The following is a 12,891-nucleotide window of genomic DNA, read 5'->3' as shown; positions in this document are numbered from 1 at the left end:
ACAACTAGTTTGAAATTGTATAAAACACAAATAAATGTGTACATTAACACTCTCAGCTACACCCCCTTACATACACACACACACACACACACGCACACACACACACACACACCAATTAGATTCTACTTTTAGGTAATTACCTGTGAACACCCTTAAAATTTGCCGGAAAAAAGAAATAAAATAATTTTAGAATTTAGAATAGGAGATCTGTTTAGTATATAAATTAAACGTAAAAATGAATTTCCCATTTCCGGGTCATTCGAACATTTTAGGACTGTTAACTAAATTTATTTACGACTAACCTGAAGTCCGACTGGCAAGGTTGTAAAATAACAAATAGTCGCCTGCAAAAGTTAGAAATCCCATAAAAAATAACGTACAAAATTTATCTTCCATAAAAAAAAACTGTCCCAAAACGTTATAATTTAGGTACGTGCATTTTAATGACTAGCTTGGTAGGAGACATGGTTTTGAACGCCGGCTGATCATATTTTTTTTTTTTTTTTTTTTACTTTTCGATTACTTTTTGATTGTGTTAGAAAGATTATAAAGTTAATCTCTCAAAGAAAAAGTGTGTGAAATAAATAAAAAGATATATGGAAAAATCTTATCGCAAATTTGAAAAACCCTACTTTATCGTAAAAAAATGCATTATGAAAAAAAACATGTTTAAATTTTTCTGGCAAAATAAATATAATTTTTTCTTTGGGGGGGGGAATTATTTCCAAGTAAATTATCAAGTTGATCTAATGAATTAATAAAATAAATGCATTTAACTTTTGCTAAAAAATGTAATAATTATGCAAAAATGTGCCAGCTGTAGCAACGAAGTTTGTTTATTAATGCCAAATACAACATAGTGGCAAAATTCAAAAAAGTATGGAAGCACATAAAAACTTCTACAGGCGTATCTGAAAACAACGTCAAGTGTTTGGAAGGAAAGGGAGAGGGGGACCAAAGGGACTGTTTTTTATTTTTTGTTTTTTAGAGCCGTGCATCCATACATACCTATAAAGAACGTTTGTATAATTTTCACCATTTATAATTTAATTATTTTTCTGTGCTTCTGCTTTTTCAAGTTTATTTTATGTTTCAAGATTATATAAAGATTTAGTTTATGCCGAAAGCTACTCGATCATCCATGCAATAAAAATATTAGATTATTACATATAAGCATTATTACATATAAGATTATTACATATAAGATTATTACATATAAGCATTACGCTAACACTGTAAACCTTTAAAAAAAAAAAAGAAGAAATATTTTTTAACTTTTTGTGTGAAAATATTAAATAAACAATGCATAATTCAATGGTAATATCGTTAGTTCGAAATTTTTATTTTTCGAATTATATTGATTTTATTAATACGGACTTTAGGGGCTTTTTTTTTTCGTAATGTTCCTGAAAAATTATTATTATTATTATTATTATTATTATTATTATTATTATTATTTCTTTGTAATTGTTACAATTTATGATGCTTTATTTTCATAAAAAAAAGCAAAAAATAAATCCATTGATTTTTTTTTTTTTTACTACTGAAAACCATAACTTTAGTACAGGTGTTTTTTTTTAATTTAAACAAAATAATACATTTTCATTAAGATTCAAATAGAAATAACATGTTCATTATATCCCGTGATCATTATTTGATGCATACTGAAATTTTCATTAAAATTAGTTAATTACCTGTTTTTATTTTGAGCATCAACTATTCATTTTGCACATACCCAGGGTGGAGTTGTACAACCATCACCCCTATGCGTAATTTCTATACTGATAGGCTTTATGACATTTTTTGGGTTTGTATTACTGTACACAGATTCGAAAAAGTTGTCAAAAAACAAATATATAACAAATAAATGTTATCAAAGACAATATAAGTTACTTTTCTACCTAACTGAATATGTTTTTAGTGTTTTTATTTAATGCAACATTAAAAAAAAAATTATATTTATTTTTTAAGTATTATAAATTTCCCTAACATGCTAGAGAAATGTTTCATAATTTTCAATCCCGTTGTCAATTTTCATATCGTATGCCTCCCGATACATTGCTTCGTCAACATGAGATCGTTTCATATCTCCCGAAGACACTTCCGTATTTAGAAAAAAAAAAAAAAATGGGTGACCAATTTACGAAAACGTTGTAACTAAAAAGTGAGCACCCCTTTCAAATGTCGAAATGATTTTTGTTTTCAATTTTTTTAAATAATCTGGTTAATTAGTGTCTAATCAATAATAATCCAGTGAAAAAATAGGGGTTGTATTACTGTACACATAGATTCGATAAAGTTGTCAAACAAATATATAACAAATAAATGTTATCAAAGGCAAGATAAGTTACTTTTCTGCCAAACTGGATATGTATTATGTGTTTTTATTCAATGTAACATGTTTATTCAGCTCGAAAAATATACAGTGCTTACCGATGTATTGAAAAATTCAAAATGGCGCCCGACTCTCTCTTTAGCACAGTAAGTTTGGGAAAAGGTGTTATAAATAAAAAAAACTAGATAAAATACTGTTAAAAACTCGCTCAATATATGTTACCGTGACATAGATTGACATATATTCGGTGGCTTTTTAATAGTATTTTGTCTAGTTTATTATTTATAACACCTTTTTCCAAACTTACCCTGTTAAAGAGAGAGTCGGGCGCCATTTTGAATTTTTCAATACATCGGTAAACACTGTATGTTTTTCGAGCTGAATAAACATGTTACATTGAATAAAAACACAAAAAATATATCCAGTTTGGCAGAAAAGTAACTTATCTTGCCTTTGATAACATTTAGTTGTTATATATTTGTTTTTTGACAACTTTATCGAATCTATGTGTACAGTAATACAAACCCATGATTTGTTTTCAATTTTTTTTTTTTTTTTTTTTTTTTTCATAATCTGGTTAATTAGTGTCCAATTAATAATAATCCAGTGAAAAAATTTCAAAAAACCAACCAGTATACAAATTACGCAGGGTTGTACGACTCCGCCATACCTACTATAATTACCCAGAAATGGGGGCTCATTTTACGTTAAATTTATATACGAAACTCATCTCCCAGCCTAAAATCTAATTTTTTTATTATTAGGTTTTGAAAAATATTTGCACATCATCCCCTTAAAATGATATATTGTTTTATTTTCGGTCGTGTTTGTTTTTAGTTTTTATTTTATTTTTTTTTATTTATTTTATGTATTTATTTATTTTTTTCGTACTTGGGATCTCTACTAATACACAGCAGAATTTAAATTCAATCTTTAAATATAGTGACGCTATATTGATTGCATTCTTTTTTTTTTTTTTTTTTTGCGGGCCGGTCATAAATAGCTGGCGGGCCAGATGTAGCCTATGGTTCAAACAATGCCCAGACTTGCTTTAGCTTTAGTAACATAAAATACGCAACACGTTTCTAAGGCGAAACTTAAAATACATGATATAGCATAAAAATAATAAATTATAAAATTCATTAACAGCATAAAATCGACAAAAAAAAAAAAAAAAAGAAGAATACTAAAAATAGACAAACCGAAAATCTGTAATATTTGCGAATCCACCTCGTCAGAAAACTGAAGTGCGGCTCCAAAGATGTCGTCATATTTACCAGACAAACGACCCTGGAAAACGGTCAGGAAAAACACGTAAGTCGATCCCGTATGGACATCAGCGTAACAAGATATCGTGTCCCCGAAATTACTGACACTGTACACCGGGTACACGTCCGTGGTTGTTTCGGCCGAAGCGTTGGTTTCTTTCGCGGACACCGTCTTTAATCGACTCTCACCTTTGTAAACGTTTAAGATGGCCACGTCGGCTTTGTAAGTTCCAGAAGTGGAACGGACGTTTTTGTAAGTCGCCCGTACACGGCCGCTCACGACGATGTCGGCAAGTTCCACTCGCTCTTTTAAAGGAACGGCCTTCCAGCCGTTCAGAAGCAAAATGCAAGGACAAACTTGTTGTCCAGTTGCAATAAAATAAAAGATAACCAAGGATATTTCACAAGAAAAATGGAATCCGGAGTTGTGCATTGTATAAACCTGTTGCATTTAGGATTGCTTGTGAAGAAAGAAGAAGTTGTTATTGTTACTAGAGTCGTCACTATGGGGAAGATAACGGCGTGTTTTTAGGGGTGAGTGGGGTAGGTTGGATATGGAGGAGGACGGATGCAGAGGTTGGGATCGGATATAAGGATAGATCGGGGTCTTTTTATTTTTTATTTCTTCTTTTTCTTTCTTTTTTTCTGTTTATTTTCTTGTTTTCTTTTTTATTGCGTTTTATTTTCTTTCTTAATTTCTTTTATATTTACTGTTGTTTTTGTTTTCTTTATTTTTTATTTTCTTTTATCTTTTCTTTTTATTTTTTCTTTTATTTTCTTTCGATTTTTTCTTTTCATTCTTTTTTCTTTCTTTTATTTCTGTTCTTTCTTATTTTTTCTCTGAATTTCTTTTCTTTCTTTTTCTTTATAATTTTTTCCTTTATCTTTTGCCTTTTCTTTCTTTTTCCTATCTTCTTTCTTCTCTTTCTTTTTCTTTTTTCTTTCTTTTTTATTTTACTTCTTCTCCTTTTCTTTCTTATTTCTTTTCTTTTTTATTTATTTCCTTTTGTTATTTTCTCTCCAATTCTTTTTCTTTCTTTACTTTTCTTTTTCTTTTCTTGTCTCATTCTTTTTTCTTTCTTTTCTTTCTTATTTATTTTCTTTGTTTTTTTATTTCTTGTTTCTTATTTCCTTTTTTCTTCTCTTTCTTTTCTTTTTCCTTTCTTTTCTTTCTTATTTGTTTCTCTGACTTTTTTCTTTCTGTTTATTTATTTTTTATTTACTTTTTTGTTTGTTTTCTTTTTTTCTTGTTTTCTGTCCCTTTTTTCGTTTTTCTTTTATCGCTTATTTCTTCATCTGCTTTTTTTTTTCTTTCATTTTTTTCTTTTCTTTTAAGTTTTCAAACGCCCTAACGACAATGGAAAGCACAGGATTGCCTCACATTATTTCACACATAAACGAATACTTTTTCTTGGTTAACCCGTCTTCCAATAATAATAATATAACAATGACATGATTTTTTATGAATTACATGGAGTTTTTATATGTAACTTTTGCTTGCATATTTATTTGGGAAAAAAAAATTGTTTTTTGTTTCTTTTTTATTATTTTTAAAGGTAATTATTGCTAAAAATTATTTTTAAGGAAATAAAATTGGGAAACGACTCAATTATGTTCCTAATTCTTTTGCGGAATTAAAATGGCTGCCGACGTTTATTTTACTCCATCTTTATTTCAGCTAAAATAGATTAAAAACTTATTTTTACTATCAAATAGTAAACATTTTCTTAAACGCAAATAGCTCACAAATGAGTTGGCTGAGCAAAATAAATTGATTTTCACTAATTTTCTCCACTACATTTCCTTTCAAATAATTTATGTCAGTAATAGTAATGATTACCCTGTTCAAAGGGAGGTCAAGTGGTCAACGACACGGACTGACGACCTAGGAATTCCAATGTCGAATCCAGTTCGTTCTACAAAAATCACTTTTACGTAAAATGTTGGCAAACTTCTCGTGATCCCTCCCGTATGTATCCGATGTTTGTCTAGAAAGAATTATGACTGCAAAAAAATATCGGGAAAACCAATGCCAATAGAATTTTCGGATTCATACGATAATATGATGATGATGATGATGATGATGATGATGATGACCTTTTTCAAACGTCGCTCCTTTTCTTTTACACAAATAAATTAATATTCTATTAGTTCCAATGTACGTGGTTCTTGTCTCAAATTCATTCTATATTAAGAACAGAAAAAAAAAGAAAAAAGAAAAATAAACACTCCTCTAGCCACAACCTCTGTCAACAACTTTATCTTTGCCTAAAATTATATGCAAATTTCATGAACAAAGTTTCTTTTTTAGAATTACCCGCTGATGGAACTCTACATCACAAGGCTGCTTTCCGGCTGACTACAACATGGTCGCTTTCAATTTCAATGTTAACAAGTTCTTAAATAATTAAATCTTACCCAATTTCCACCATTAGCAATCATTACAGTGTTGTCCTCGAGTGGCCTTCGAGTCCTGATAAGTGCTGACTCTCTTGTAAAAAATAGTCTTATTTACAACCTGTTTAAATATAGACACTGATATTAGCGTTTACAACGAGAATGGTGATATTAATTTATTTTTATTTCGGACTACTAGTCTCATCTTTATTAGTTGTTGTTTTTCATCCTTTATTGGTTTGTTTATTCACAACGTTTCGGCCAACTAATTCCTCTGGCCTTCGTCAGGTGGTAACCGCGACGGATAGGAACCGACACCACCTGACGAAGGCCAGAGGAATTAGTTGGCCGAAACGTTGTGAATAAACAAACCAATAAAAGATGAAAAACAGCAACTAATAAAGATGAGACTAGTAGTCCGAAATAAAAAAAATAAATTAATATATATAATGCTCATCTCAAAAAAATGAATTCCAATTAAGGAATAATATATATATACCAATCGAGAATGGTGATATTTGATACGCATAATGAATTAAAAGTATGTGAATATGATCCGTGGGAGGTGTGAGTGGTAATGTACGTGGATGAATAGGTTGGTAGGTTGATAGACTTACAATTTGTATAAGTATATTATATGTTAGTAAATATTTTTATTTCCGTTTTAGGATTTATAATATATTTTTCTTTTGTTTTTCAGTATCCATACTTCTGGAAAAGAGATAACAACAATGAAATAAATCGATATTATTCACTTTGATCTGAATTATTTTATTTTATTTACTAGCAGGCTACCCGGCGTTGCCCAGTCGTAAAATACGCATAAATATTATATTTTAATTCATACAGAAACTGAGACATGTGTATGCGAATATTATGTTTTTTCTAAACAGTTCATTTCTTGTGAGTAAAAAAAAAAAAAAATACTCAAACTGAGATCAAAACAAAAACCTAAAGATAGTGAGTCAAGTACGATAACCATTAGGTCAACTTGGCACTATCTTTAAAAAGTGTTTTCAGACCTACTTATTCTTAACATAAAGAATCTATGCTTTTGAACGATTCATGCATGCGCATTCGTGAAACAGTTTGCAAACAAATAAAAATTCGATGACCCCCATGTACAAATTTTTCAATTTTGAACTGTTAGCAGCCCTTTTGACGGGATGAAAACAGATTAAAAAGTTTTCCACGTGTCTGAATACCATATATACCATATTTAAAGTCTGTAGATCAAAAATTCGCTGAGTATATAGGTTGAGAATTGTTCTCACGCACACACACATTCTCACTTTTATAGATATATTGATTTATTTGTTTATTCTAATGGTTCACTACTTATCAAGGCCCGGAGGTCATTCGAGGATAAGCATTAATGGGGTCGTCAGTTGGACGATGGTTGTCTCCACAAAAGGATCGAAAACAATGAGTGGAATGAATAGAATATTACCTAAGAGGAATTGATTACATATTGAGGACAGCTCCATAAGTAGTATTTGTTTGCATTTGACTTGAAGACGACTATGTTGTAGTCCGTTGGGAAGCAGACTCATATTATTTTGTTTCACGTATGGGATGTTCTAAGAAAAAAACTTTGTTCATGGAAGTTACATTTAGTTTTTGGAAAGGAGCGAAAAAGTGGGTAGGAAAGAAATGTTTTGCTGTGGTTGTAGCTAACTGAGTACTTGGCGTGAATGTCTTGAATGTCTTACAGTGTTATCAGAGATTGAAGCTCGGTCGGGCACATACTGTAATGTTGTCCGGGAACCAGCACGTTGTATATTTTCGTCGACAAAGAGACTAAAATATAGGAAAGAATTTCGATTTGCTTTTTATTTTGTACAACGACATTTATTTCCTCATTCTCTTGTTACCGCTATAATCTCCCTCACGTGATCGTTTTCTCGACTGTTATTCACGCCTCGCGCGTGATCGCGAACGTTATCCACGTCTCTCCCGTGATTGTTCTCTTTCTCTTTTTTATTTTTATTTTTTTCCCCCGGTGACATTATTTCGCATGTATTTACATTCGCGCATCCGCGCTATGTTACAATACGATAAACATAACGAAACAGTAGATAAAAACTAGCAACATCTCTTTTGTGGGATAAAGTTTGTAGGGATTAGCACTCACTAGATTTTGTACACTGTCAAGACAGGAAAGAGTGTTCTAAGTGGCAACTCCCCAGACATTACAACAGTACTCTACCTAACGGCATGTCTGACTCTGGTAGAGGATTGCGTCAGAGGCGAAGTTCTTCCTTAGCTGGTAGAATGATAATGTTACTAGTAGTGATAGTACATAATTAAAGTGAAAATAATTGAATATTCAAATAGTTTATTCTACACTGTCGATAAAATGGGAACAGTAACAATTATAAAATAAGTGGGTAAATTAATATATCATATATTTGTTAATACAATAATCATTAAAAATTGTTAATAGAATATCAATAAAAATTGTTAATAAAAAATCAATAAAAATTGTTAATACAATAATCAATAAAAATTGTTAATAGAATATCAATAAAATTATTAATACAATAATCAATAAAAATTGTTAATACAATAATCAATAAAAATTGTTAATACAATAATCAATAAAAATTGTTAATACAATAATCAATAAAAATTGTTAATACAATAATCAATAAAAATTGTTAATACAATAATCAATAAAAATTGTTAATACAATAATCAATAAAAATTGTTAATACAATAATCAATAAGAATTGTTAATAGAATAATCAATAAAAATTGTTAATACAATAATCAATAAAAATTGTTAATACAATAATCAATAAAATTGTTAATACAATAATCAATAAAAATTGTTAATAAAATAATCAATAAAAATTGTTAATAGAATATCAATAAAATTATTAATACAATAATCAATAAAAATTGCTAATACAATAATCAATAAAAATTGCTAATACAATAATAAATAAAAATTGCTAATACAATAATCAATAAAAATTGCTAATACAATAATCAATAAAAATTGCTAATACAATAATCAATAAAAATTGCTAATACAATAATCAATAAAAATTGCTAATACAATAATCAATAAAAATTGTTAATACAATAATCAATAAAAATTGCTTATAGAATAATCAATAAAAATTGTTAATACAATAATCAATAAAAATTATTAATACAATAATCAATAAAAATTGCTAATACAATAATCAATAAAAAATTCTAATACAATAATCAATAAAAATTGTTAATACAATAATCAATAAAAATTGTTAATACAATAATCAATAAAAATTGTTAATACAATAATCAATAAAAATTGTTAATACAATAATCAATAAAAATTGTTAATAGAATATCAATAAAATTATTAATACAATAATCAATAAAAATTGTTAATACAATAATCAATAAAAATTATTAATACAATAATCAATAAAAATTGCTAATACAATAATCAATAAAAAATTCTAATACAATAATCAATAAAAATTGTTAATACAATAATCAATACAAATTGCTAACACAATATCAATAAAAATTGTTAATACAATAATCAATAAAAATTGTTAATACAATAATCAATAAAAATTGTTAGTACAATAATCAATAAAAATTGTTAATACAATAATCAATAAAAATTGTTAATACAATAATCAATAAAAATTGTTAATACAATAATCAATACAAATTGTTAATACAATAATCAATAAAAATTGTTAATAGAATATCAATAAAATTATTAATACAATAATCAATAAAAATTGTTAATACAATAATCAATAAAAATAATAGAATATCAATAAAATTGCTAATACAATAATCAATAAAAATTGTTAATACAATAATCAATAAAAATTGTTAATACAATAATCAATAAAAATTGTTAATACAATAATCAATAAAAATTGTTAATACAATAATCAATAAAAATTGTTAATAAAATAATCAATAAAAATTGTTAATAAAATAATCAATAAAAATTGTTAATAAAATAATCAATAAAAATTGTTAATACAATAATCAATAAAAATTGTTAATACAATAATCAATAAAAATTGTTAATAGAATATCATTAAAATTATTAATACAATAATCAATAAAAATTGTTAATACAATAATCAATAAAAATTGTTAATACAATAATCAATAAAAATTGTTAATACAATAATCAATAAAAATTGTTAATAGAATATCAATAAAATTATTAATACAATAATCAATAAAAATTGTTAATACAATAATCAATAAAAATTGTTAATACAATAATCAATAAAAATTGTTAATACAATAATCAATAAAAATTGTTAATACAATAATCAATAAAAATTGTTAATACAATAATCAATAAAAACTGTTAATACAATAATCAATAAAAATTGTTAATACAATAATCAATAAAAATTGTTAATACAATAATCAATAAAAATTGTTAATACAATAATCAATAAAAATTGTTAATACAATAATCAATAAAAATTGTTAATACAATAATCAATACAAATTGTTAATACAATAATCAATAAAAATTGTTAATAGAATATCAATAAAATTATTAATACAATAATCAATAAAAATTGTTAATACAATAATCAATAAAAATAATAGAATATCAATAAAATTATTAATACAATAATCAATAAAAATTGTTAATACAATAATCAATAAAATTGTTAATACAATAATCAATAAAAATTGTTAATACAATAATCAATAAAAATTGTTAATACAATAATCAATAAAAATTGTTAATAAAATAATCAATAAAAATTGTTAATACAATAATCAATAAAAATTGTTAATAAAATAATCAATAAAAATTGTTAATACAATAATCAATAAAAATTGTTAATACAATAATCAATAAAAATTGTTAATAGAATATCATTAAAATTATTAATACAATAATCAATAAAAATTGTTAATACAATAATCAATAAAAATTGTTAATACAATAATCAATCAAAATTGTTAATACAATAATCAATAAAAATTGTTAATAGAATATCAATAAAATTATTAATACAATAATCAATAAAAATTGTTAATACAATAATCAATAAAAATTGTTCATACAATAATCAATAAAAATTGTTAATACAATAATCAATAAAAATTGTTAATACAATAATCAATAAAAATTGTTAATACAATAATCAATAAAAATTGTTAATAGAATATCAATAAAATTATTAATACAATAATCAATAAAAATTGTTAATACAATAATCAATAAAAATTGTTAATAGAATATCAATAAAATTATTAATACAATAATCAATAAAAATTGTTAATACAATAATCAATAAAAATTGTTAATACAATAATCAATAAAAATTGTTAATACAATAATCAATAAAAATTGTTAATACAATAATCAATAAAAATTGTTAATAGAATATCAATAAAATTATTAATACAATAATCAATAAAAATTGTTAATACAATAATCAATAAAAATTATTAATACAATAATCAATAAAAATTGCTAATACAATAATCAATAAAAAATTCTAATACAATAATCAATAAAAATTGTTAATACAATAATCAATACAAATTGCTAACACAATATCAATAAAAATTGTTAATACAATAATCAATAAAAATTGTTAATACAATAATCAATAAAAATTGTTAGTACAATAATCAATAAAAATTGTTAATACAATAATCAATAAAAATTGTTAATACAATAATCAATAAAAATTGTTAATACAATAATCAATACAAATTGTTAATACAATAATCAATAAAAATTGTTAATAGAATATCAATAAAATTATTAATACAACAATCAATAAAAATTGTTAATACAATAATCAATAAAAATAATAGAATATCAATAAAATTATTAATACAATAATCAATAAAAATTGTTAATACAATAATCAATAAAAATTGTTAATACAATAATCAATAAAAATTGTTAATACAATAATCAATAAAAATTGTTAATACAATAATCAATAAAAATTGTCAATAAAATAATCAATAAAAATTGTTAATACAATAATCAATAAAAATTGTTAATAAAATAATCAATAAAAATTGTTAATACAATAATCAATAAAAATTGTTAATACAATAATCAATAAAAATTGTTAATAGAATATCATTAAAATTATTAATACAATAATCAATAAAAATTGTTAATACAATAATCAATAAAAATTGTTAATACAATAATCAATAAAAATTGTTAATACAATAATCAATAAAAATTGTTAATAGAATATCAATAAAATTATTAATACAATAATCAATAAAAATTGTTAATACAATAATCAATAAAAATTGTTAATACAATAATCAATAAAAATTGTTAATACAATAATCAATAAAAATTGTTAATACAATAATCAATAAAAATTGTTAATAGAATATCAATAAAATTATTAATACAATAATCAATAAAAATTGTTAATACAATAATCAATAAAAATTGTTAATACAATAATCAATAAAAATTGTTAATACAATAATCAATAAAAATTGTTAATACAATAATCAATAAAAATTGTTAATACAATAATCAATAAAAATTGTTAATAGAATATCAATAAAATTATTAATAAAATAATCAATAAAAATTGTTAATACAATAATCAATAAAAATTGTTAATAGAATAATCAATAAAAATTGTTAATACAATAATCAATAAAAATTGTTAATACAATAATCAATAAAAATTGTTAATAGAATATCAATAAAATTATTAATACAATAATCAATAAAAATTGTTAATACAATAATCAATAAAAATTGTTAATACAATAATCAATAAAAATTGTTAATACAATTATCAATAAAAATTGTTAATACAATAATCAATAAAAATTGTTAATACAATAATCAATAAAAATTGTTAATACAATAATCAATAAAAATTGTTAATAGAATAT

The 12,891-nt window shown here is 24.2% G+C and overlaps 1 protein-coding gene across 3 annotated transcripts in view; it reads right to left on the bottom strand.

Annotated features, from left to right (window-relative positions):
• The window catches only part of LOC145284886 (uncharacterized), a 216,488-nt gene extending 211,486 nt beyond the window's left edge, over positions 1–5,002 (bottom strand). For all 3 annotated transcript variants that reach the window (XM_080133956.1, XM_080133955.1, XM_080133957.1), the window contains exon 1: positions 3,538–5,002. In XM_080133956.1, the coding sequence (XP_079990082.1) occupies positions 3,538–4,054 (517 nt within the window). In that variant the 5' untranslated portion in view covers positions 4,055–5,002. The remainder of the gene's footprint in view (positions 1–3,537) is intronic.
• Between the last annotated feature and the right edge of the window lie 7,889 nt (positions 5,003–12,891).

This window comes from Euprymna scolopes, chromosome 9, assembly GCF_053919585.1.
Source record: "Euprymna scolopes isolate OS-2025 chromosome 9, ASM5391958v1, whole genome shotgun sequence".
Taxonomy (NCBI): domain Eukaryota; kingdom Metazoa; phylum Mollusca; class Cephalopoda; order Sepiida; family Sepiolidae; genus Euprymna; species Euprymna scolopes.
Note: the sequence above shows the minus strand (reverse complement) of the source record. Positions and strands in the feature narration are given on the sequence as shown.